The 26,830-nt window shown below is 43.0% G+C and overlaps 1 protein-coding gene across 1 annotated transcript; it reads left to right on the top strand.

Moving 5' to 3' along the window:
• Positions 1–730: 730 nt before the first annotated feature.
• LOC309334018 (transmembrane protein 182-like) lies at positions 731–19,225 on the top strand. The gene is made up of 5 exons (XM_081848188.1): positions 731–1,013; positions 2,365–2,479; positions 5,752–5,850; positions 7,181–7,318; positions 17,347–19,225. The coding sequence occupies exons 1-5, from the start codon at positions 861–863 to the stop codon at positions 17,574–17,576; spliced, it is 735 nt and encodes a 244-aa protein (XP_081704314.1). The 5' UTR covers positions 731–860; the 3' UTR covers positions 17,577–19,225.
• The last annotated feature ends 7,605 nt before the right edge of the window (positions 19,226–26,830 follow it).

Here is a 26,830-nt window from a genome sequence, read left to right as displayed (position 1 = left end):
TCACACCAGCACTATAAAACCAAGGGGGTGGGGTGGGGACCAAAACACATTTCTTCTTCAGTCAGGGTCAACTCTACTATTAGCAAACTGTTAGTTATTTAATTCCATTGCCAGTGGGGAGTGGCAAGGAGAGGCCTTTATGGAATCTTTTGCTTTAGGGGATCAAATAGATTTATTATTCTTGGGCACCATGTGATTTGTTTGAGGTAGATTGGGTTGAGATGTCAGGTGTAGGGAGACTCTGAAATGAGATTTGCTTTCATATGATTGGTCTGCTTTCCTTGGAGCAGGAGATTTTGAGCTGATGCGTTTTTTGCCCACAGGAGCCCCAGACTTAATTGTGTTTCTGAGTAATTTGGTTCGTGGAAGAGCCATTGCTCAGTACTGGAGCATCTGCCTGCCTGGAACCCTGAATAGGAGAATTCCACACAGCAACATCTTGGACTCCCAACATTTTGTTGCAGGTTCCACTTTCTCTATTTTTATGAGAGAAATTGGTTGCAATATGTGCAGGTGACAGCATGCAGCTCTTTTTCAGACAGAATGTCAGTTACCTTGATGCAGATTGAAAGTTCAAAGTATACATACATGGGTGTGCTTTAATGCCTTAGCTGCTTGGTAGACCCGAGTCATCAGCTTTTCATAGCTCTCTCCTTAGTGCCCTGTGAAATGAATACCAGTCATGAAATGATGCTGATCTGTGTCTTAAAATAGAACCCCTACTCTTCATTCTCTACTCCCTGCTCCTCTCTCTCTCTCTCTCTGCCTCCCTTCCTCTCCCTCTTCCCAAAACAAGAACACTCTCTTCCTCCTTTGCTGAGTTTTGAGCTGCCCACCCCCTCCTGCTTTGTCTTTCTATCATGAAGATCAAAATAGCTGCCTTTTTAGCAGGGATCATCGGAGTCCTTGGGGTCCTTCTCTTTCTTGTAGCCTTTGGGACAGATTATTGGCTCCTGGCGACGGAGACGTGTGGAGGATTCATACCTGAGAACGGCACCTATCACACTGAGGAGGTAAACCTGGAGAAATAGTTTGTGAAGAACCTTCTGTAGCTTTAATGCGCCATTACCAGGGGAAAAGAGAATGCTCTTGGAAAGGAGAGGAAAATGAAAGAGATTGAGAGTTTTGATCCCAAATAAGAAACTCTCGTGCATGCTCTCTCTTCACCTGACATATTCAGATTAAATTAATTCTTAAACAACCAGACTACCATCAGTCACTGTCATCTGCAAAGAAAATACAATGTTTTCCTTAGAATTATGTGCCCCCCCCTTACATGCAGATCTAATGGATGAATTAGTGCAGTAAAACCCATATAATGACTCGGCTAATGTTTATTTAACCTGGTGTCACCCCTGCTAAAAAACAAGGACATATTGTAGCCAATATTATACTCCAGTTCTGGTAACTGGCTAAGCCTAAGGTCCTATCCACCCTTACCTGGGAGTAATCTGATTGTACATACTGGGCCTTACTTTCAAAGTAAATATGCATAATATTAGAGGGCAAAAAGCAGCCAGGCTTGTAAAATTCTGGCCAAATAGCAAACCTTGACTGTGTGAATGTAGGAAATGTCCTTGGGGATTCTCTCAACTCCATCCATTGTGTCTCCAGTTTCTTTGGCATGTTACTCACTTTTCCAAGTGGAGGAGGAAGCAGGGGAGAGGTCCAGTTCAAAACATGCTTTTACCCAGTGTATTTGTTCCAACTGCTGGAATGAGATATTATTAACCCCACACCCAGATTCTTTTAAAACATTGGCTGGGATCCAAAGAACCAGGCTGCTTGTTCTGTGCCCACCAACCAGACTTTTAAGGCTTAAGTTTTCCTATGGTTTCCCCCACCTCTCCTTCTGCATGACAATCCCCTTTTGAAACTGAAGGACCTTCAGAAACAGTTTGACTTTGTGACAAGGCTTAGGGAAATGGACTGCTGCTTAAAAAAATGAGAAAACAGCACTCACACACCTGCAAAACACACTGTGAATGTTTCCAGTCCTTGGGTGTACATAAAGTAGTCGTTTGGGTTTTGGAGAATGATGTCCAAAAGTTGCATTTAAATTAATAAACAACCACACATTGGCTAGCTATTATGCTCTGTCTTTGTACTGTATATATAAGCAGTGATTGGTATATTAGGGATTCAAGCTCAATTTTAACACTATCTGCCTATTAATACCGTGTTTAAAAATATAACCTATCTACCAAGAGTTGTTGTGATGATAAAATGAAGTGGGCAGTACCCCATACAGTATCTTACAAGAAAAGTGGGATACAAATATAAATGAATAAATGCTTCTGTGCTAAATGGAATGCAATAATTTTCATAGAACTCCTGGAATTTCATTTCATTTTTTAAAAATAGGTTGGGACGGGAAATTGGACAAAAGGAATTCTTACATTTCACCATGAAGGTTTCTTTTGGCGGTGCTGGTTCTTTGGTGAAGATTACAAGGAGACCATATGGAACTTCTGGTTTAGTGAGTACAAGTGGAATCGGCAACACAGTGTTGCAGTATATAGTAGCTACCTAACAAGAGTGCTTCTGTTGAGGTTGTAGCCAAGAAGGCATTGATTTTCATCCTGCCCTGTATTAATCACATGTGTCACTGTTTCTATTCCACTGCAGTTCACCTTCCACCAAAAATGACATTATTCAACTCACAGTCCACTGTGGCAAAATTATGTAACATACATTGTGATTACATTATTCTACTCCATTCATTTCACTGCAGAGGAAGCTTAGTACAAATGGTGGGAGAACTGTAATCAATTATGTGTCATTTGCGGACTGAAAGCAGCAGTCGTATTTGTCGGATTGGTTTGCCACCCAGCCAACAGCTTTGGTTTAAGCATAGTAACCTTGAGACTGCATTATTGAACTGCACTCTATGTGGGGCTGCCCTTGTGCCTGGTCTGGAAGCTCCAGCTGGTGTAGAACACAATAGTTGGTCTGCTGATGGGGGCAGGTGACTGATAGCATCTGCTAAGACACCTGCACTGGCTGCCCATATGCAACCAGCCAGGTTCAAGGCTCTTGTGTTGATATACAAAGCCCTGAATAACTTGGACAAAGCATACTTTGAGCCCTTGAGCCCTTATAGCCATGTTTAATCACCAAGAAAGCTGTTGTCCCCCATGTAACAGAAGCCTGACTGGCCTCAGCTGCAAGTTGGACATTGAGGGTCAATGGTCACATGCTGTGGACCAGTCTTCCAGCAGGGATTATTAGGCAGTCACCCTCACATCTGTCTTTCAGGTGCCTCTTGAAGTCTTTTTAATTACATCAGGCCATTGCAGATGTTTTAATTAGCCAATTGCTTTTATTTGAATCGCTTTTAACTGTGTGTTTTTTATTTTATTATGAATCCCTGACCTGATAGTTTATGGTTTGGGAGTAGATAAATATGTTTAATAAATAAGCATGATAGTTATCTAGGACTTCTGTGTATGCTCTTCCACATTCCTGATTCTAGAAACTCACCAGCATTTTATTCTGACTTCTGATCCCAAGCATATTTACTTGGAAGCAGACTTCACTTGGCCCCACAATGCCAAGTATGTGTGCACAGAACTGCCAACTGAGTCTTCTAATAGCCTTCCTTATATTGTACTTCTAGCGTTCATCGATAAAGTATAGATAGTTCTGGATTGCCACGTTAATGTAATAATGGAGGCCATCCAAGCCTAATTATTATAAAACGTTGTATAACATGATATTACCTTAAGTCAAATGATCAAATTAAACATCACTTGAAGCCCATTCCCATAGCGCAAGATATTCTTGATAACCAAGAGATCTTTTATTACTTTTTGTGTCTGCATTAATGAGACCGATCGCAGCAAATTCATTTTGCCGCTTTTTGCAGATGCAATAATTAATGCAGTTGAAATTTCATTAGTCACTTAGCACGAACGAATGTCCATTTATTATAAGGTGCCCCCCATTTTGTGGGAAGCATTTTTAAGTAAAGTGGATAATCATTAATTAATTTGTTGAACATTCATCCTATTACCGTTCATCATGATAAGCCTTGGTGACATTAATATTGATGGGACACCTCTGCAGTAATGGCCCCTCTACTTCCTCGGAAGTATGCCATCCTTAGGCACTGCAGCACTCAAAAATGGTAACTATTCCTAGGTCAATTCCCAGGCAATGCAGGATGAATTCAATCAATAGGTGAAGTGCTACCTGAAAGTGGTGGTGGGGAGATAATAGATTATGATAGCTTCTACCACATCAAGCTTAGAACAAAGTAGGAAATGCAACAAAGGTCACACCCACACAATACATTGAAAGCACATTTAACACACATTTAAAGTATATAAAGGACCCCTGACCATTAGGTCCAGTCGTGGCCGACTCTGGGGTTGCGGCGCTCATCTCGTTTTATTGGCCGAGGGAGCCGGTGTACAGCATGACTAAGCCACTTCTGGCGAACCAGAGCAGCGCACGGAAACACCGTTTACCTTCCCGCTGGAGCGGTACCTATTTATCTACTTTCACTTTGACGTGCTTTCGAACTGCTAGGTTGGCAGGAGCAGGGACCGAGCAACGGGAGCTCACCCTGTCATGGGGATTCGAATCGCCAACCTTCTGATCGGCAAGTCCTAGGCTCTGTGGTTTAACCCACAGCTTCTCCCAAAGAATCCTGAGCACTGTAGTTTGTTAAGGGTGCTGGTAGTTGTAGCTCTGTGAGGGGGAATATTATATTTCCTAAGATTCTATGAGGGAAGCTATATGCTTTAAATGTGCATTGAATGTGCTTTAAATGCTTGGTGTGGATGTGACCCAAAGGTGTAGTGTGGAATGCATCTGCTTGGGGTTGAGGACCCTCCATTCCATTCCCACTTCCCCCTGATTTTCTATCTCCTCCCATCAGTCAGTATTCTAGGGGCATTGAACATGCTCAATCCTCATTGGGTTGCTTGGGAATCTCCCATGCTGTGCCTCCCCTAAAGATTTTTTGTACTTTTGTAAAAACGGAGATTTTCCCAAGCTTGTTGCTACCCTCTACTTGTGTGTGGATGGTGCCATGTTGGCGGCAATGACACAAACAGCCTTGACATTGTAAACAGAGAGAATAATGATTTCCTAAAGAAACAGCCATGTAAATATATATATAGTAATGAGGATTTTCATTGGGATTTCTTCCCACTAAATAGTGCCATTCACCACTCAGAGAGATACTATTGACAAAAACTCAACCACCCTTGCAGTTACTTTTGTGTTAATGTCAGACAGATAGAATCTGATATTTCCATTGTGCAGTGATGTTAGACTACGTGTTTGCATAGCTGGTTGTACAATGGACAGTAGAAAAGAATAGGTATTACAGTGTCTGGCCCCCCAAAATGCATTTTTTTGTTTATTTGCCGAAGATCCAGGACAAACTGTCGCCTTCCGGAAATTCCCCCTGGACGTCACTTCCACCTTTGAAATCCTGGTAATGTCTGGGAAATCCTGGATGTACGGCAGCCCTAATTAAAAGCAAGACAGCTCCTGCCTGCAGGCTTACAATCTAAAAAACAAACAAAAAGACTCACAAGGGGAAAGGGCAGAGTGGGTAGGAAATAAGCAAACATGGGACCAATTCTTAAACAGTTGCTCTGATAACTGCCAGCTTGCATATTTTAGATGTTCTTGCATTACAGATGCATGATTAGAACCCTTGTAGACCTGATTACCGTGACTGTTAAACCATAGAGGCAGCAGACAACTGTCCTGTTTTCTATTTTTTTCTTCCAGCGAGTCAAGCACATCCAAAACATTGCATGCATGGCTACCTGTTTCCTATGCCTATTGCACTTGGACCTCATCCTCACCCCTCCTATGATGCAACTGCAGGTATGCACATGTTAAATTTGACCCCATAGACTGAATGTCTACTGTTATCCTAGCACCTCGGGTACAGTGGTTAAGAATGGTGGACTCGTAATCTGGTGAACCAGGTTCGCGTCCCTGCTCTTCCACATGCAGCTGCTGGGTGACCTTGGGCCAGTCACACTTCTCTGAAGTCTCTCAACCTCACTCACCTCACAGAGTGTTTGTTGTGGGGGAGGAAGGGAAGGGAGATTGTGAGCCGCTTTGAGGGGAGTGAAAGGCGGGATATGAAGTCCAAACTCCTCCTCCTCCCCTTCTTCTATTGCATGTATAGACCCAACTTGACTTCTAAGTAAACAGGGAAGGCCTATAGTAGCACAGGGGTAAAGCACATGTTTTGCATGCAAAAGCTTCAAAGCCCCCTTATCTCAAAGAAATGGCTGAGAAAGATTCCTGTGTGAAACCCTGAATTGTTGATCCATTGTTCTGCTGGGAAGAGGGCTTAACCCTTTGCCTTTGCACTGTAGTCCTAATGAACAATGGAACACCAGACTTATATTGAGTCAGATTATTGGCTCATATCTCAATATTGCCTACACTGACTGGTAGCATATGTCCAGCGTTGGGACATTCCCAGCCTTACCCAAAGATGGTGGGGACTGATCCAGGGACTTTCTGCAATCAAAGTAGATGCTTTTACTACTGAGCTACAGCAGAGGTAGCCAACACAGTGCCTTCCAGATGTTGCTGGACTACAGTTCCCATTATCCCCAGCCAACATAGCAAGTTGTTAAGGATGATGGGAGTTGTAGTCCAACATCACCTGTAGGGTGCCATGGACTCTGGCTGTGGCCCTTTCTCTGCATACCATGGTTGCAATTGTAATCACCTCCTCCAACCCCCCCCCATGAAATAGAAGAAGAAAAATCCAATACCTTTTTCTTCTTTTGCTCCTTTTTCTTCTTTTGCTCCAACCCCCCCCCCCATGAAATATGATCATACATTTATCATGTTTGTAAACATAGAAGGGACATGGCTATTCAGCACTGGTGTTCTGTGTATAACATGATACCTACCACATGATGCACCCTGGTTATGCTTGCGAGTTAGGGTGCAGAGATCAGCTGAATCCATTGTAGCAGCTCCATAAAACTGACAAGAAGCTGATTCTGAATTACTGATGATAATCCTGGGATTTGTTTCATTCTCTCCCCCCCCCCTCCCGACTTTCCCCAAATTGTTTGCTGGAGAAACTTGGAACAAATTGTTTTGCTAAAAGCCTCTCCTGAAAGGAGATCCGATTATGTGAGTTTACTCAGCGTTCCCCTCTACTTTCTTCTTTCCGATTGCGCAGTGTACAGGGGCTTCTGGACAGCCTTCATTGTGCTGGCTGTCACCGCCAGCCTTGTAGGAGGATTTCTCTTGGTGTGTGGTGTGCCTTTTGTCAGTGCACGGTTCTATAAAGTAGGAGGCGGATTCTTCATCACGGCTGGTAAGCTGCCAATTCATGATAATTGGATATATGGGTGCCTGGGATGCTGAGGCTAATTCCCACTTTGTGTAGCCTGTGTGTGTGTGTGTGTGTGCGCGCATGCGCATAAGAGAGAAAGAGAGAGATTGAGAATGAATTTGAATGTGTGCAATTTTTTTAAAAAAAAAATCACATGGGTGTTCTCATAATAAATTACACAGTATTTCATAAAGAGAAAGGTGCATGTATTGACCACTGGTTAGTTTCTCTTTCCTTCTTTCTGGCACAGTAGTTGGAGTGTTGGATTTCATAGAATCATAGAATTGTAGAGTTAGAAGGGACCCTGAGGATCATCTAGTCCAATCCCCTGCAATGTAGCTGTCCCAAAGGGGGATCGAACCGGCATCCTTGGCATTATCAGTATGTTCTAGCCAACTCAGCTATCCAGGATTTGGATCCTGAGACCCAGATTTGAATCCCAGCAAGCCCACAAAACTCACCGAGTCCGCTAATTCCTCCCTCTTGTTTGTGGGTGTGTGGTGCTACCTTCGCTGTATAAGGGCCACCAGCGCTCAGAGAATGAAGGTCATTATGATGTTGTTATGAGTTTTGAGGCGGGTGGGGAGTAGGCTGTATGCTGAGGCTCTTCTAACCCCTGGATCCAACAAGTGTTAAAATATAAGCCATGCTAAATTCCTGATGAGGTGATTGCCTGGGTAATGGGCCATTAAGGGGAACAAAGGAAATGAGCTGTGTGTGAGACAAACTCACAGATTGTTAGAAAGACAAAGCCAGAATTGAGAGAAACTGAAATTGACAGATTTGGTTATTCCTACTTCTGAATAATTGAGGTGCCATTCATTGCTGTTCATTGCTGTTGAGGTGCCATTCATATCGCTGCTCATTGCTGCTAATAGATGTGGCCTTCATACATCATTGGACTACAGTTTCCATCATTTTTGACCACTGACTATGCAGGCTGGGGTTGATAGGGGTTGGAGTCCAATGACAGATGCAACTAGAGCCCCTCTCCTACCAGCCCCAGCCTGCATTGTTAATGGTCAGGAATGATGGGAATTGTAGTTCAACAACATTGGTAGGGTTACAGGTTCCACAGTGCTGATTCCTCATTCCTTTTTAAGGCATCTAAGGTAGCAGACACCACTACATTTAGCGGTAGGATGTTGCAATAAGTTAATTATACACTGTGTGAAAAGTACTTTATTTTGTCTGTTCCGAACCTCTAGCCAATCCATTTCATCTAGAGACTCTTGAATTTTATACACCTATATTTGATTCTCCACATAATGCATATGTGATTTATACCCTGCTCCTTCAATAAAATTCTCAGGGCAGCTAAACGTAACTTCCAATCCAATAAAACAAATGTAGGAGGATACAAAATACAATTGTACAAAGTACAATTAATACATCTAGTAAATACTTTAATCCAAACTTGTTCTTATGATTGTTCCAGTAATATTTAGTCAAAGGTCTTTGTATGAGATAATCTGGACCATCATCTGAATCTCTGAATAGAGTTCTGTAATGTTTATCTACACTGGCTGCTGCTTCTGTTGTTATTGTGTATCCTCTGTTAGTCATACTCCGAGCGGATCGATTGAAATTAATGAATTTGGCTAATCTAGGGGACATTAATTTCAGTGGCTCAACTCTGAGTAGATTTGTAGCTGGATACACACCCAATAATAATTCAATGTATGAATTGCTTGACAAATAAGGAGTCTCAAGGTAACTTACAAATTTAAAGACATAAAACATCATAAAAACAGGAAAACAAAAATGAATTACAACAGAAGTTATAAAATAAACTATAAAATAGACTGAGCGCGCGGGGGGGTGGTTATTGGTTTTTTGTTTTGTTTTTACTTTTATTTTGTGTTTGTGACTTTATGCTGTAACTACCCTGAGACCTGCAGGAATAGGGCGGTATACAAATTTAATAAATAATAACTAATAAAATAAACAGCAGCAAAAGCTCTGACAGCAAGATACACAATCAATGAACTGCAAAATCATTTTATACACCATTCACTCTAAGAATAAGAATAAAATACGAATCCATTGCCATCTTATAACATTCAATAACATCAACAGTATTTCTTTCACAGCCTTAGGATTTGGAATGACAACAGAAGGGGGAAACTGTCATTGTCATCTGATATGGATGGCAGATCATCCTTAATTAACTTACGTGTCCCAGAGATCTTTCCTTCGAGAAAAGTGAAAGTGATTGTAATTTATAGGGAGGGGGAATTTGCCTTGGGATTAAGTTCTGAGACAGGAAATGCGGATTCTGCCTACACCCTAAAGTAGAGACTTTCTCTGCTCCTAAATAATAATCTGATTGATTGATTGAGTGAAAATACATCATCCTCCAGTTGCCACCCTATTTGTATTTTTTGGGGGGAATGAGAGTCCCATGGACTTCAAGAAGATCAAACGTATCCAATCTTAAGGAAATCAGCCCTAAGTGCTCACTGGAAGGACAGATCGTGAAGCTGAGGCTCCAATACTTTGGCCACCTCATGAGAAGAAAAGACTCCCTGGAAAAGACCCTGATGTTGGGAAAGATGGAGGGCACAAGGAGAAGGGGACGACAGAGGACGAGATGGTTGGACAGTGTTCTCGAAGCTACAAACATGAGTCTGACCAAACTGCGGGAGGCAGTGGAAGACAGGAGTGCCTGGCGTGCTCTGGTCCATGGGGTCACGAAGAGTCGGACACGACTAAATGACTAAACAACAACAACAAAGGACAGGAAAATTCATGGTGGTGGTGGGAACAAAATCCACTAGCACTATCAGAAAAACTTTCAAATACACACTAGCCATATTTCTTTTTTACATAGAAGACCCTGTCACGACAGTGTTTCAGGACTGAGGTCACCAACATACTACCTGTAAGCCCTCAGACTTGCCAAGGCCCCCTACCCCCTAATTCTGATTTTGGGAAGGGGGTGTTGCCTGAGGTTTTGGTCTGTGTTTTGTTTTGAGGTAGGTATATAATGTGCACTTGACTATGCTACCACTCAGTGGATTTGTAACTGGCTGACTGACCGAACCCAAAGGGTGCTCATCAATGGTTCCTCTTCATCCTGGAGAAGAGTGACTAGTGGGGTGCCACAGGGTTCTGTCTTGGGCCCGGTCTTATTCAACATCTTTATCAACGACTTGGATGATGGACTCAAGGGCATCCTGATCAAATTTGCAGATGACACCAAACTGGGAGGGGTGGCTAACACCCCAGAGTACAGGATCACACTTCAAAACGACCTTGACAGATTAGAGAACTGGGCCAAAACAAACAAGATGAATTTTAACAGGGAGAAATGTAAAGTATTGCACTCGGGCAAAAAAATGAGAGGCACAAATACAAGATGGGTGACACCTGGCTTGAGAGCAGTACATGTGAGAAGGATCTAGGAGTCTTGGTTGACCACAAACTTGACATGAGCCAACAGTGTGACGCGGCAGCTAAAAAAGCCAATGCAATTCTGGGCTGCATCAATAGGAGTATAGCATCTAGATCAAGGGAAGTAATAGTGCCACTGTATTCTGCTCTGGTCAGACCTCACCTGGAGAACTGTTTCCAGTTCTGGGCACCACAGTTCAAGAAGGACACTGACAAACTGGAACGTGTCCAGAGGAGGGCAACCAAAATGGTCAAAGGCCTGGAAACGATGCCTTATGAGGAACGGCTAAGGGAGCTGGGCATGTTTAGCCTGGAGAAGAGGAGGTTAAGGGGTGATATGATAGCCATGTTCAAATATATAAAAGGATGTCACATAGAGGAGGGAGAAAGGTTGTTTTCTGCTGCTCCAGAGAAGCGGACACGGAGCAATGGTTCCAAACTACAAGAAAGAAGATTCCACCTAAACATTAGGAAGAACTTCCTGACAGTAAGAGCTGTTCGACAGTGGAATTTGCTGCCAAGGAGTGTGGTGGAGTCTCCTTCTTTGGAGGTCTTTAAGCAGAGGCTTGACAACCATATGTCAGGAGTGCTCTGATGGTGTTTCCTGCTTGGCAGGGGGTTGGACTCAATGGCCCTTGTGGTCTCTTCCAACTCTATGATTCTATGATTCTATTACAGATAGGAGTTCTGAGCACTGCCACTATTATGATGTGCCTGTGACAGTTCCTAAAATTTCCAAGTGTGTCCGCAGGCCACAGATGCTTGGGGACCACTGATGAAGGGTGTTTTTTAGGTGTGTTTTTTTTAAAAAAGTAAACTAAGTGTTGTTGCCCCTAGTTGCTCCACTCACCATCCCTGCAATGTAATGTTAGAATGAACTTGTTAAGTGCTATTGAGGCTTTTCATGTCTCCTGTGCCTTCTCCTTTCAGCTTTTGGCCTATATTATTGTGGTTCACTGTGGTAGCTGAATTACCACCGAACAGCTTCTTTATCATGTAGTGACCGTGTGTGACAATAGACTCTAGAAGGCTATTGGAAGTTTCTTGCAACTGGTCTGTCTTTTTATGCATTTAACACCGCAATTGTAAACACACCTGAAAGTTGGAGGCATCCATCTGCCCTAAGAGACAATGGAGGTGAAGTCTAATGGCTGCATTAGCAGCACCTAAGTGACCTCCCAGGGGTGCAAGCCAGGTCAGTGTTTATAAAGGTCCTGGGCTTCCCAGACCACAAGATTCCCCTCTCAGCCTCGCGGACGTGGAGCAAAGGAAAGCAGAGTAACACATTTGTCACCAGCTGGGCTGCAGAAGTTGCTGGGAGGAGGTGTACGAGGCACCATCCAACCATTTCAGGGACTTTACTCCAGATTTGGGTAGGATTACTCTTTAGCCTTTTCTTCTTCTGAGGATATCCTGCAAGCCAGCAGAGGTTTAGGATCAGACCTGAAGTGTATGTCTGCATATGGTGATCAGGAAATGACACTGTGTTACACCTCTAGGGATGAGGAAATCCACCAACGTTAGTTTCTCTCAGTTTCTCATTTTCCCCCAATCTTAAATACAGTTCTTCACATCATTTTGTGTGCTTAAAAAAAGCAACCCACCAGCATTTTAGGGCAATTTTTTCACTTAATGTATGCTATGAAAGCAATCTTGCCTAATATATGCATTTTTCTAAAGCACTTCCCCTTAATATAATGCACTTTGTTGTATGTTACTGTCAGAGCTGCCCCTAGGTCCCAGCTCACAGAGGACCAACGCTAGGCTGTTGTAATGTACAAAAGTCTTTATTAAAGTCCAATATCCATTTCAAAGCCACAGCGTGCAGCACTACGTCTTGCACTCTAGATCGGCGAAGTCCCGTCTGAGTCTCCTCCCCCCTGACACCAGTTTAATATCCTAGCCCTGCTCCACCTCTTGTGCTGCTCTCTTCTCCTCTGGGTCCTTCTGCCGGCTGGGGCATTGCCCTTTCTGGACTCTTCCGACGCTGAGTCGCTTAGCTCCTCCCCTTGCCTCCGGCGGGCTTTAGGACCCGGTTCCCAATCCTCATTCTCTGCTGTCCCGCGCTCCTGTACATTTGAACTTGCCTCTCGCGCCAACCCAGTGACCTTTCTCCTAACCGTCACGCTACTTGTGTCACTGCTTCCCCCTTCCGGGACACTGGCCGGATCTGACCTCCCCCCCCCGTTGTCCGACTCTCCGATGGAGGCGTGGTCAGCCCTGTCTCGTCTTCTCTCCCTGGTGGGGAATGCCCTGGCCCCAATGCTTGGGACTCTTCCCCCCCACTCCGCTCTGGTGGGGAAGCTGGTCCTGATTTCCAACTACTGCTCTGGGAGTCCCTGCTGTCCCCTTGCTCCTGGGGTGTTCCCCTTGGGAACCCGCTACCCCTTGCCACTGGCGCCCCCTTCTGTGAATCTTCCGATTCGCTGGAGAGGCTCATGGAGTCCCTCGGACCACTGTCACCTCCTACGCTCCCCTCGGATTCCTCCCCCTCGCTCTCCATCTCCTCTCTTCCCTGTGCCTCTGCTCCTGAACCCCTGACAGTTACTTTTGCATTAGATAGGTTCACAAATAAATGCAAATTGAATCATATTTCTTTCCTATCCCTAAATGTCCCCCAGTGACTAAAACATGGGCAAGGTTTAGGGATTTCAAAGTCAGAAGAAGGGGAATGTGTCTTGAAACCTAGCAGGATCTCAGGTTCAAAGTGACAGAAGTTGGTAGGACTGCATGCTGTGCCAGCAGAGACCTTTTTCAATTACAAACTGGGCTTCAGTAGGGAAAGATTTGATCATCTCATTGCATTCTTTCTTTCTAAGAATGGCAGGCAATTATTGACCGTGTTTTAGAGCATCTGCCTGGTAACCTGCCAGCTACCTTAACAAAATCTTTCTAGGTGGCTTTTTCCGGAGGCACCCTTTCAAAATGAACCAGCTCATCTACACTTGTAGGCTGAGAAGATTATTCAGCAGATGGATCTGGAAGCTTTTTGATATTTATTGCTATCTTCTCTTGGAGACCTTTATCCCTACCAAGCTACTGGCTGTGTTGCCAACTGCTTTTTCAGATAATGAAACACATTTTCTGTGAGAACTGCTTTGCCATGAGGTGTTCTTAACCATGTTTGACATGTGACAGTTAACTTGAGAGAGGCTTTCTTTGCAAATTCATGTAACAGTTTCCAGTGGGGTAGCCTTGCAGCAGCAAAAAACCAACCAAGTATATTTTAAAGACTAACAGATTTATTGGATTAGAGCTGGAATTTAGGCCATGAATATGTATGTCATATCACAGGGGTGGGAAAACTCAAATGTGGTCCTTCAAATCTCCCCAGTTGGCCCCCGCAACTCTTCCTGGGCCACACCCCTCATTGACCCTGCTTCACACAGAGAATGTTTGCTCTGGGTGGAATGCATACTTTAACTACAGTATTTCCTCTCTCTTGGAGACTAGAGAGGGGTGTGTGAGTGTGTGTCGAAACTAGCCTACTGTACACAGACAAAACTTATAACAATTGCTCCATCAACCTTCACGTCTAGTCCTGCCCAGAACTGGCAAGTGGCCCTTGGAAGATTGCTCAGAAGGCAAAGCAGCTCTCAGGGTGAAAAAGATCCCCCTCCTGCTTAAATCCCTGCTTCTACACAATACTATGGATGGAGCATGAGTCCTGCCCTCTTTTCCACCTGGACACTCTACATGCACCTGAAAGACCTCCTATCATATGAAAGGATCAAAAATAATACTGCCAATATCAGAATTCCTTTACGCAAATCTATGGTGCAGCAACACTTGGAATACTCTGAACATTCTCCATTCAGAATAGATATACTGGAGCTAGCAAGGGTGCAGAAAAGGCCAGCCAAAATAATCAAGAGCCTGGAGACACTCCCCAGGGTGGGTGTGGATTGGATAGATTCATGGTGGTTAAGGCTATTAAGTCATGATGATGCCTATGTTCTAATGCCACTGTTAGAGGCCACATGCCTCTGAAAACCAATTAATGGGAACCATTAATTAATGGAAATCAGTAACAGCAACGTGAAGAGAGTTGCTGTTGCAGTCATATTCTGCTGGTGGACTTCCCATAGTCATCTGATTGGCTGCCGTAGAACAAGATGCTGGACCAGATAGACCTTTGACTTGATCTAGTTGTATCTGATGAGTGTAACAAGTGGCCTGGCTCACAGGGATTCTTCCCAGTCCTTGACGGAGTTCCATCAAACCTTTTAAAGAAAGAAAATAATAGAGAGAAGGAGGGTGGTGGTGGTGGGGGAGAGATAGCCAACACTTTATATTACAAATTGTTCTCTCAAAGTTAATAGTTCCATATTGTGGCTGCTATAAGCTGCTCATATATCATATGCATTTGCACTTATGAATTGCCAAGAAAGATATCAGCATCTCATTATTTTTTCTTAGTTTTTTTTGGATGTTTTTGCTAGGCAAGGAGGTGAGAAAAAGGGGGACTTGAAAGTTCACTTTCCCTGTAATTAGCAAATTATTGACAGGCTTCAGAAGTTCTAAAGAGAGTCTGGAGTTCATCCACTTGTCTCTACAATTAGCCAACAAGGTTTCACGATGCTATGAAGCGAGAAAGGATGGCACAGAGTTTAGTGAACAATTTACTTGAAATTAAGTTGCAACCATCCTTTGACTGAGAAGGAGGAGTTAGGAAGGCTCGCAGTCAGCCCCTAGACAATTGTTGCAAGAATTTAAAGGCGAAAGGTGTCATAGCACGGTTCAACGCCCTTGCAATTAGCCCCTCCCCAGAAGATACCATTGACCTAAATCAACACTGAAATGGAAACTCTCAATTAATCGCAGGCCCTAATGCGTGGAGGCAGAGAGCGTTTAAAGAAAGGAAGGGATCAGTTCTGTCAATATATGCAGCCAGCCAATGCCACAAAGCAAAGCTGAACAAATGCATACAATTGTGCTATGAGTAAAACTAAAGACTAGATCAGTCCCAACACAGGATTCCAGGAGATGTTATCTGGCCTGGAAACCAGAAGGTGCCTTCAAAAAAGTGTGTGTGTGTGTGTGTGTGAGAGAGAGAGAGAGAGAGAGAGAGAAAGGGTGTGTGTGTGTGTGTGTGTGTGTGTGTGTGTGTGTGTGCTTCCCATCCTTCATATCTTTCCTACTCACTCCCCCTATACCTTACTTCTGCCAATGCAAACATCTCCCACCAGTCCTGCCCCATGGAAATAAGCAATTAGAGCAGGGGTGTCTAATCTTTTATTTTGGCTTAAGAGCCCCATCAAGAATTGGCAAACCCTTCAAGGGCCACATTATGTTAGTTGTGGGCATGGCCAAAGTGGACAAGGGCCATTTCCTTGCATGTGTTCATGTACACACTCACCACATATACAGCACACATACAGACCTCTCACATATCAGCATTTTAATGCAAATATCCCCTGGTATGTGAATTTTTGTATGCAAATTTCCTTAATATATACATTTTTGCAAGCAATTCCCCCTTAGATGATATGCATTTTTGCATATTATTTCCCTCTCAGATAATGCATTTTCTCCTAATAGACACCTTTTGGCACACATTATTTGGTTAGAGAACTGCACTGCAGAGAAGTTCAAATTCTGAAGGATAAAAGCATTTTGGTTAGCATATTTTTTTCATGAAATGTGAATTAAAGAGTTAAAGAGTTTTGTATTAAAATGCAAACTGAACTGAAGGTATCTCCCATCCCTATGTACCTTCTGTTCCTTGGTACCCATCTCCTATGTGGCAAACCTGCCCTTTTAGGCCACCCTGAACTTTCCACCTTATGAGGAAGAGACAGCACAAACTATATATATATATATATATATATATATATATATATATATATATATATAGTTTTTATAAACTTTTGCTCTTGTTTGGATTGTATAAAAATATTACCCTCCCTGTGTTCTGATCTGGAAAAGTCCAATAAATAAACAGTCTTTCCCCAAACATTGCAAGAGGGTATGTAACATGATCACTGCAAAGTGTATCTTAGAAATCTGAAACCAATGGCTAAGAAACAAGTTCAGCAACATGCGGAGAGTGATAATGGCACCTCATGCAAATCTAGGAATTCGTGACTTTTGCAGCGCAAGAGAATAGAAACAAGGTAATCTTTTATGCAATTTGGTCACACTTCCTAGAATTATATCAATAGCTTTGCATAGCATGCATAAAACATGGACAAAACATTGCAACAGATCCTCCCTCCTAAAAGCTTGCTGCTGGAATCCTGTAACTTTCCATACTACAGATGTTCCAGGGGTTTGCTTTGTTACTTTGTCTTGATTTTGTTGCGCTATAGAGCAATATTGCCCCTTCAGACACCAATAATGTGGTAACATCAGGGAAGCATTGTAGAACAAACTAATAGTGCAGAATGGTGTGTGGATGGTCTAGCATAGGTCCACCACTAATGCATGATTACTGCACCAATGACATGTTGCAGAATACAACCACAACCCTGTCCTCACAAAACACCTGTCTTCAGGGGCCCTGTTTTTGTAAGCTACTTTGGGATTCATCTGAGTAGGAAGTGCCATAGAAATACAAATAATCAAACCAATCAAACCAACCAAGCCTCTCTCCTCTTCTTCTTCTCTCTCAGGTGCTTTATTTGCCCTGCTCATATTCATGTTTGCAATGTGGAAGGAATTTGCTGCCGATCTCCCAAAGTACATACTTCTAGAAAGAAGCGAAAGATGCCTCAACGATACTCCTGTGAACGTTTATTACGGGTGGTCGTTCATGTTTGCAGCAGCGGGAGTCCCCTTAGTGTTTATTTCTGGAATCCTTTTCTACCTTGTCGGTTACAGTATCCCGAAGGAGCTGGAATAAGAAAAGGCTGGGCCTCTGTGGGAGATGTGCAGGAGGGGAATGATCTGATGCTGTCTTGGCATTGGGGAAAGCGTTTGTAGAAATATTTGTGTCATTTAATGATGGCAAAGCACTCTAAAACAATGGTGGTGGATCACTTTAGCACAGAGGTAGGGAACCTCAGGCCCAGCGACCAATTGTCTGGACCTTGGGACACCCTTCACAGCCACAGCTCCTTCACTAGCTCTTCTTAGCACCCTCCTTGTGTGCTTTTGTGCCTGGCTGAAAAGTGTCTATGAATTCTGATATGAGCCACGAACTCTGGCTTGTGTTATGGAGGATAAAGGTGTGTGTGTGTGTGTGTGTGTGTGTGTGTGTGTGTGTTTAGAAACTAGCCTACTGGACAAAGGTAAAGTTTATATTTGTTGCTTTGCCCACTTTTGCAACTGGCTCCACCCGCCACTGGCATGTGGTTCCTAGAAGGTTGTCCATTGTGGTCCTTGGACAGAAATAGGTTCTCCACCTCTGCCTTAGTGGGAAATATGTCATTTGCTACCTCATAGGGCATGTCATTTTGGGGTGTGAAACTTAATTTTTGAAAATTTATTCAGCAAGGGGGGGTCTTATATGTATATTATTTTGGGTGTGAGGAATGCAAACATGCCATTATTTTTGCGACTGGACAACATTTAGCTTGGTAAATCCAGGTTTGATTAAAAAACTGTTCTTGGAAAACCAAAGAATTTTAATTTTAGTTTCTGAAAATGTGGGCAATGCTATAAAAAAGTTAGTTTCTCTGCACAAAGCATATCCAACTGAGCATACAACATTACTTTGTACTCATACAGCAATATTAGAAAGTAATGACATCAGTTCATAAGAAATTTAAACAGCAAGTTTCATCAAGTCTTGCTTGGCTTCGTCCTTGGCCATCAGCCGCTTCTTGGCCTCTGATGTAGCCCTGCTGCCTCTGTGACTTGTTACACACACCTCTCTATAGACTGAGCATAACAGGGCCGTTGTGGAACTTTCATGGGCTCAGCAATAAACTTATTCACTTCCACCGTAGTAAGATGACATGTCAAAGGAGGTTCATATACGCATTCAGACTAATTGATCAGCTCAAACAGGGACAAAACACTGGGGTTCATGGAAGGCGTCTTCCTCAGACATACAGAAGGTTCTCTCAGTGCCCCCCAAGTCAACAATCTTTTGGACACCAGTTCTCCTCTTCTCACTGTCATCTGAGTTCAAGGGTGTCTGGATTATTATTTTGCTGAAAGCATACCATGCTGAGCACTGAATTGTTGGCAAAGCCTGTTTGCTTATTGTTAACTATTTTGAATGGCTCTCTGGATCAATATCAAGAAGGTCCAGATCCATTTCATGTATTCCTATCATTATGACCTGTGTGATCCAATACCCATACACTTGATCAGTAGAGAGATTAGTTACAATATTGTCACTCAGCGAAGTAAGAGGCTCTCCAATTGAGAGTTTGGTGACTGAAGGACTACTGTATTTTTCCGTCTATAAGACAGCCCATGTATAAGACGCTCCCTATTTTTGGGGACTCAGATTTAAGAAAATGGAGGGAGATGGCCCTGTGTATAACCCCCCCTAATTTTTGACATTCTTTTTAAGGGAAAACAAACTAGTCTTATACACAGTAGGAGGTGTTGGAAGCTGAAGAGGTAGCAGGATTTATTTAGTGAGCAGGAAGTGTCTGGTAGAGAGCAGTCCAAAACCAGAGGCAGCGATGAGTCAGGCTTGTGAGGAAGCCAGGCTGTCTCCCCCTCCCCATGTCTTCCAGAACCAGAAGAGGTATGAAGCAGCTGGGCAAAGGGAGACAAAACATTGGAGTCTTAGATTACTTGGGAAGGACCTGGCAGAGGAAGAGACTTAGAGATCTGTGGGACAGTGGGGGCCTTCAGTCCTCGCAACAGCCTCATTGGGGCAAGATCTCCTCAGAAGGGCTCACTAGGCCTGACCTCCTGAGCTGTTTTGTTTCTTTGAATAAAGAGAATTAACTTCACTGACACCATGTGAGTTATTGCGGACGTCCTCCTGAAACCTACCCTGACTTCAGCTTACAACCAAGCTTGACCTCTACCTGATTCATGGTACCACCCTCCCAGCCAGTGTTAACTTTTGTAGAATCACCTGCAGTGGCCTGCAGGCTCTAATCAATGCCCTTCTTCTTTAGGAAATCTACAATATTATTACCTTGTTTTCCCCTCTTTGAGCTTTTGTCTGGAGTGAAGTGGTAGAGGTATCTTCCGTCAGGCTCACTGCACACTGAATAATGCTTTCCTGTGATGATGTGGAACTGCTTTCAGCATAACTTTAGTTGTATCTTCACAGCTGTCAAAGAAGATGCAGTCAATATCACCCTTCTGAAAAAGACCGTCAAATTCTTGATCCAGGGACTTCATAACCTTTTATTGGGCCCTCTTGACTTTATTGTGATCAACGGCAAGTCTCTGGTCTTCTCCAGTGATCAAGCCAGCATCCATAAAGGCAGCAGTGGTGATGGCAGCTGTAGCACGCAGGCCAACTCCATATCCAATGCTCTGCATAGCAACATTGTGTACTTCTGATGTTTTGTACTCTTTTTATTAGAAGTGGAAGGTGTACTTAATTTCTTTGCAACCGGGGCAGCAAAATCCAGAGCAGAGAAAAAAATTACACTTGCAATTAAAGATGTCAAAAAGCTTGTCGAGTTTTGAAGTGAAAGCCTCTTTGACATCTAGCATTTCTCTACCAAGAGATATGTGTTTGGCTTGCTCCCAGTTCTCTTGAATCTTCTTTATGACTGTGACTTGCGAATATACAATGGGGGTGGCAAAAGAACTGTTTGCTTGTTCCCACTTTAGGGCGAATGTCTTTTGCAAGACTGGCTGCTGGGTAGTTTCTGACATCCTCATCACTTTGTTCTCTTAGCAGTAGCCCGTACGTCATGACGCCTTGCAGAGTTGGGAGTTCAGAGGGCAACAACTCTCTGCCAGTTCCAATTAGGTTGCTCATATGCACAAACGTCCCCAGTCTTGTTCTCTGTTTAGAAGTCATTGTAGGTCAATTCCCAATGGTTGGGATGGTAGTAGTAGCAGCACTGATGGACAAGTAATATAACTGCAAGTACTTAGCAATCATTTTAAATTATTTTCATGCAATTTTCCACACATTTCCCCCACAATATTTTTTTAATAAGGCAAGTTTAAAATTATTAGAAATGCAAAAAACACACACACGTCAGTATTGTTATGTAGTTATATACCAAGCAAAATGAAATCATATTAATTTACCCAAAATATGCTTTGGATTCCCAAGTCATGTTACAACTTTTTAGCACCCCTCATTTGGGGAATATGAAAGTCGAAAAATTCAACATGCCCTAATACCTCAACATTTGCCAACCTGGTGTCCACCTCCCTCTTGTTTCGGTCCACAGCTTCAATTACCTCTAGCCAGCATTGGGTGGGTGTAAGGAGAGGGAGGAGAACTCTCCAAAATTTTAGGAAGGGGGTTGCCACTTGCCATATGTACCCATATGACATGGCCAAGGGTTTCTGGTTCTAGATTTGTTTGTTTGTTTGTTTGTTGAAGCCTCCCCAGATTGACTCCCTGTGCAGCCTCCCCACCAGCTACATTTCCAGGAACCCAATGGGAGCAACACCTTTTCCTATCACATCTCATTGATCCCAAGGCATCCTAGCTTCCTCCACAAAATGATTTGCTCATTTGAGAGCCATGAAATGTAAATAGGCTTGAAACTGTTATGCATTTGTAATGTAGACCTAGTGATATCTGGACCTGCCAATTATAATTTCTATCATTTTTCAATCTCAAGTTAAGTTATCCACATTTGTATACCAGTTTGTATCCCCCCCCCATATTAAAAATTACTCTTGAAAATTAACCATAATTTTAATGCCGATTTTTCCTAATATAAGAAGAAGAAGAAGAAGAAGAAGAAGAAGAAGAAGAAGAGGAGGAGGAGTTTGGATTTAATATCCCGCCTTTCACTCCCCTTCAGGAGTCTCAAAGCGGCTAACATTCTCCTTTCCCTTCCTCCCCCACAACAAACACTCTGTGAGGTGAGTGGGGCTGAGAGACTTCAGAGAAGTGTGACTGGCCCAAGGTCACCCAGCAGCTGCATGTGGAAGAGCGGAGATGCGAACCCGGTTCCCCAGATTACGTGTCTACCGCTCTTAACCACTACACCACACTGGCTCTCTAATATAAACATGTCTCTATGTAATTTTGTATAATATACCCATTTTTGCAAATGGGTTATCCCTGAGGATAATGCATTTTTGTATGCTGTATTAATATATACATTTTTATGCATGCTTTACCCTCAGTATATGCATTTCTGTACATATTACTTGGCTGCAGATCTGCCCTGCAAATTTCAGATAAGGGCAGGTGTCAGAGTATGGCTGTGCTTCAGTTTGCTCATTTTTTTGGGAAAGTGCAGTTTAAGCAGGTTTTCCTTTAAGTGACAACTGAATAAAATCCACCACCAACCATCCCTACTGGAGACAGAAGAAACTGTGTAAGGCCCTAAAGCCTTTTCCCATTCACTAATATTCCAGAGGTACCCCAGAGAGCTAATAAAATCCCCATCTATTGCTCTAAGAATTTCACTGGGCTTTGCCCAAATGTGAGAGTTTACCCTCACTTCCACATTTATAGGAGCTAAAGATTAGCTTTTAAACAACTGAAGGAGAGAAATATTTATCAAATTATGCAAGTCCTTAGGGTTGCCATATTTCAAAAAGAGAAAATCTGGGCACAAAAGTTGCTGAACTTGATTTCCCCAGACATTCCAGCGATTTCTGCATGGACACTGTTTGTGAGGGCTGAATACCGGCTATGTCAGGGAAATTCCGGGCATATGCAACCCTACCTGCCAGATCTGGTTTTGCACAACAAATCCAGGGACCACCCCCTTCCATCCCAACCCAGTGTCCCCCATGGAAATCCCATACCCAGAACAGCATCCCCAATCATGTAAATCGAGCCACTTAGTCCATGCATGTATTGCTGGGTGCATGTGGGATGGGTCCTTCCACTGAAACAAATAGGGAACAGCACATTTAGCAAGATCCCTCTGCAAGCTGGAATAGTACTGCAAATATGTTACCAAAGTTGTAAGCAGAGAACAACTTTTGGAGTGTGTGTGCAAATTGCAGTTATGTTAAAGATTCTTGAATGGTCGGATGAAATGGGGGAGGATGAGGAGATTTCACCCCTCCCATACCCAAGAATCTCCTGATGATCTCCTGAGGTCTCTGCTGACTCTACAGAGAGGAGGAGCAATGTACTGCTCTCTACTTAATTAGTCAAGGTAGTGAGTCTCTGTGAGAGAGAGAGAGTCAGTCAGTGTGTCGGAGAGAGAGTGAGTGCAAGAGATCGTGTTTAGAGATAAGGTTGCTGCTAAGAGCAGCTGCAGGCACTCAAAGTAGCATTGATGTATGCTCAGAATATTTAGCTCTGTATATAGTTTTGTATTATAGCTGTAGTTATAGAATAAAAGGAGGATATTTTACAGAGCTGCTCTCCGAGTGGTTTATACTCTGCAAGACTCTGCAAAACGCTGCTGCGCAACGACTGTATTATTGAGACAGTGAATCCGGTGCTCTCAGCTCCAAGCTGTGAGTCCACAGCACTGTGACCTGTTCCTGTGGGAAAGGAGGTCTCTGGCAGTGCTAGCCAGCTCGCCTAGCCCAGTCGGGCTGTAGTGCATGAGTCCAGTTGGTACACTGGCTCAAGGGCGATGCTGACAACCAGCATCTTCAGATGCTTACCTGGTCTGGAGAACCTGTTACAGCAGTGGACTAATAGGAGCACACCACTCCTCATCACTGTCATAAAATAACATGTGATACACGATAAATTTTTGTGCATGCCTGTGTGCACAGAGGCTTAAACTGTTCAAATCTTAAACCTCAAAACAGTGGAGAAATATTGAGTGACATGGATCTCTAGATTTTGGGAGCCCTTGCTAAAGCTGCCCTCTGAGAGACGCCCCCTAGTGGCTAAATTGTTGCAAATCAAGGTTTATAATCTTTGTCCCTAAATTTAAGCAACGATGAAGCATGAGTGCATTCGTGTGTGTGTGTGCAATTGTCCTCAATGGGATGCAGTTTGCACTTAAGTGAGCCTGGTGAAATGCTGGCTGTCTCTTCAATATTTATATTAAACACAGTTATAAATATTCAGCATTAAGTCCCAATTGACCTTATTTCTTGTTGAATGCAATCAAATCTGGCTGACATCATGTATACTATTAGCTCTATTTGTAAATGCTAATTAAATATATATGTTTTTAAAAGGAAAAAAATACTTCAACTGACATAAAAGGGTGACTGTTAACATGTCTTTTAAATATTTTAACGTAGCGTTATGCTGAGAAGATGAAACAGGGGAACTATGTTGGTTTTAGAACATGTATTTTGTTTGCATTTATATTTTGGGCAAAATAATTCTTTGATTCTTTGCAAACCTTGATGAAGACATTGAATCCCAAACTTGAGTGGACCCACTGACTTCAGAAGGCTTGGCAGTCACCATACGATTAAATGTACTGTTTCTGTATTAAGTTACCTCTGTATTCTGTTGCACAGAACCTTCAGTTCTGTCAAAGCCTGCTAAGCTTAACACTGTATGCAATCTGGTTTGTACTGCAGAGTTTTAAATGACGACTGCCCCTGCTCAGTTCAATATGAGAAGCTGCCATATCAGGTATTTGACTCGCCTAGCTCAGTACTGTCTACACTGGCTTGCAGCAGCTCTCTAGGGTTTCAGGTTGGAACACTGAGCCAGGTTGAAGCTCCTTGTATTAACTTACAAAGTTCAGGACAACTTAGGTCCAGGGTGCCCTAGGGACCACCTGAAACCTTATATCCCACCCCAGCCACTGAGGTAAACAGCAGGAATTTTGTTGGATGTCCCCATAGCTGGTGAGGTTTGCTTGACATCAACATGAAAACCAAGCCTTTCATAGGGTTGCCATACTTCCTCCTTTTCCAGGATATGCCCTCTTTTTCATGGGTCGAGTCGCCATACTGATCCATAGTAGAAGTTGGCCAATGCGTCTTCTTTTTTGCTCTTCAAAATATGGCAACCTTACTTTAGAGTCAGTGGTGGCTACCAGCTTGAATGGCTTTAGAAGAGAATTATACAAATTAATGGAGAGTAAGGCTACCAATAGGGACGTGGGTGGCACTGTGGGTTAAACCACAGAGTCTAGGACTTGCCGATCAGAGCACCGGCAGTTTGAATCACCGCGACAGGGTGAGCTCCCGTTGCTCGGTACCAGCTCCTGCCCACCTAGCAGTCCGAAAGCACGTAGTGCAAGTAGATAAATAGGTACCGCTCTGGCGGGAAGTTAAATGGTGTCTCTGTGCGCTGCTCTGGTTCACCAGAAGCGGCTTAGTTATGCTGGCCACATGACCCAGAAGCTGTATGCCAGCTCCCTCGGCCAATAAAGTGAGATGAGCGCCGCAACCCCAGAGTCGGCCACGACTGGACCTAATGGTCGGGGGACCCTTTACCTTTACCTTTTAAAGGCTAGCAATAACTATTAACCCTGATGGCTATCTTCTGCCTCTTTTGTCAGAGGCAATATGCCTCTGAGTGCCAGTTGCTGCAAACTGGCTATTGTACAGAGTGCTGTTGTACTATTACCTGGGATTTCCAAGGCACCCTCCCCCATGTTTCTTCATGTTTCTAAACTACTATCCTTCCAGTCTTAAACTGCAACTGATACGTTATGGGAAAAGTAGCAACAGGTAAGGTGGGCTCTGAGAGCTCAAAACTCTAAAGCTCTCTAATATGAAGGATATTTTTTTTAAAAAAGAACTAAAACAAAGTTGAGGATCCTATGGAGACACTTTTGGGCTACACCTCCTATCAGCTCTGACCACTGCTATGCTTTTATTTCACACATCCCTGAAGCAAAAGGAAAGTCACACCTCTCTCCTTTCCAGCCCGCAGATAGGTATTTTCATTTCTTAATCTGAAGCATTTTACCATTATGACCTTTAGGATTACGCTGGTTCCCCCTCAGATCCCTGAGTGATAATTTTGCTTTATAAATTCTCTTTTTGGATATATTTTTTTGTCATTTTAATAACCCATCTGATGTCAGGACGGACACTTATGGGTCACACAGAATAAAAGATGAGAATCCAGGAGCAGAGGAAGATTTACAGTCATTTGCCTTTCATCGATCCCATAAAACAACCCGAGCATGTACAAATGATGATCTTGTAAGAGTTGCCTGGGCAGGAGCATGAGAACGGAATGTGAAATCCATCAGACTTATTGATACCTGCAAAGCAGAGGATCCCCGAAGTTGTGAATATGGAAGTGAATTTTATATTAGAAAATGAAATATTTATTAACTTTCTCCATCTGCTCTTTTTTTTTTTTAAGTTTCATGTCATCAAGTCATTTGTGAAATATATTTAATTTAACCACCCATTCATGCCGTAGGGGAAAGGTTTTCCTTTGAGGCTCCCAGGATCTGTTCAAGAACTTATTTGGAACTGCATTTAAAATAGTCCCCCTTGCTCGGCACATCAGCAAGCTGTGAAAATGGATCCATGGCACACATTAGAAGATGCTCAGAATTTCCTTGTGGCTTTACACAATGTAGGGGATGTTAAATGTGGGCAAATTTCAGACAAAGGTTTTTTTTTTAAAAAAAAATATTGCATGCCTCACTTCATGAAACAAATGCAAAGTCGCTTATGAATAAAATGATTGATATATATATATAAATCACAATTAAAAACAAACCAACTTCAAGTTACTAAAACCAATTAATAAAAAAGGAGAATCAACCAGTTCAGCATAAATACAAGTGGGCAAAACTTTAGCCCATGTTAAAGTCTCAGCAGAATCAAAAATGTCTCAGCAGCTCAAATGAAACTGAGAAAGGGGGCCAACCCAGCCCCTTTGGTTTTTCTCAGTTTCTCATTTATACAGTTTTATAATAATAATAATAATTTATTATTTATACCCCGCCCATCTGGCTGGGTTTCCCCAGCCACTCTGGGCGGCTTCCAACAAAAGACTAAAATACAATAACCTATTAAACATTAAAAGCTTCCCTAAACAGGGCTGCCTTTAGATATCTTCTAAAAGTTTGGTAGTTATTTATCTCTTTGACATCTGATGAGAGGGCGTTCTACAGGGCGGACACCACTACCGAGAAGGCCCTCTGCCTGGTTCTCTGTAACTTGGCTTCTCGCAGTGAGGGA

The sequence above is a fragment of the Podarcis erhardii genome, assembly GCF_964252035.2.
Source record: "Podarcis erhardii genome assembly, chromosome: Z".
Taxonomy (NCBI): domain Eukaryota; kingdom Metazoa; phylum Chordata; class Lepidosauria; order Squamata; family Lacertidae; genus Podarcis; species Podarcis erhardii.
Note: the sequence above shows the minus strand (reverse complement) of the source record. Positions and strands in the feature narration are given on the sequence as shown.

Coding starts and splice junctions, on each gene's coding strand:
- LOC309334018 (XM_081848188.1), top strand. CDS start 861: ATGAAGATCAAAATAGCTGCCTTTTTAGCAGGGATCATCGGAGTCCTT. Junction 1,014..2,364: donor GCACCTATCACACTGAGGAG/GTAAACCTGGAG, acceptor TTTTAAAAATAG/GTTGGGACGGGAAATTGGAC. Junction 5,851..7,180: donor CTCCTATGATGCAACTGCAG/GTATGCACATGT, acceptor CCGATTGCGCAG/TGTACAGGGGCTTCTGGACA.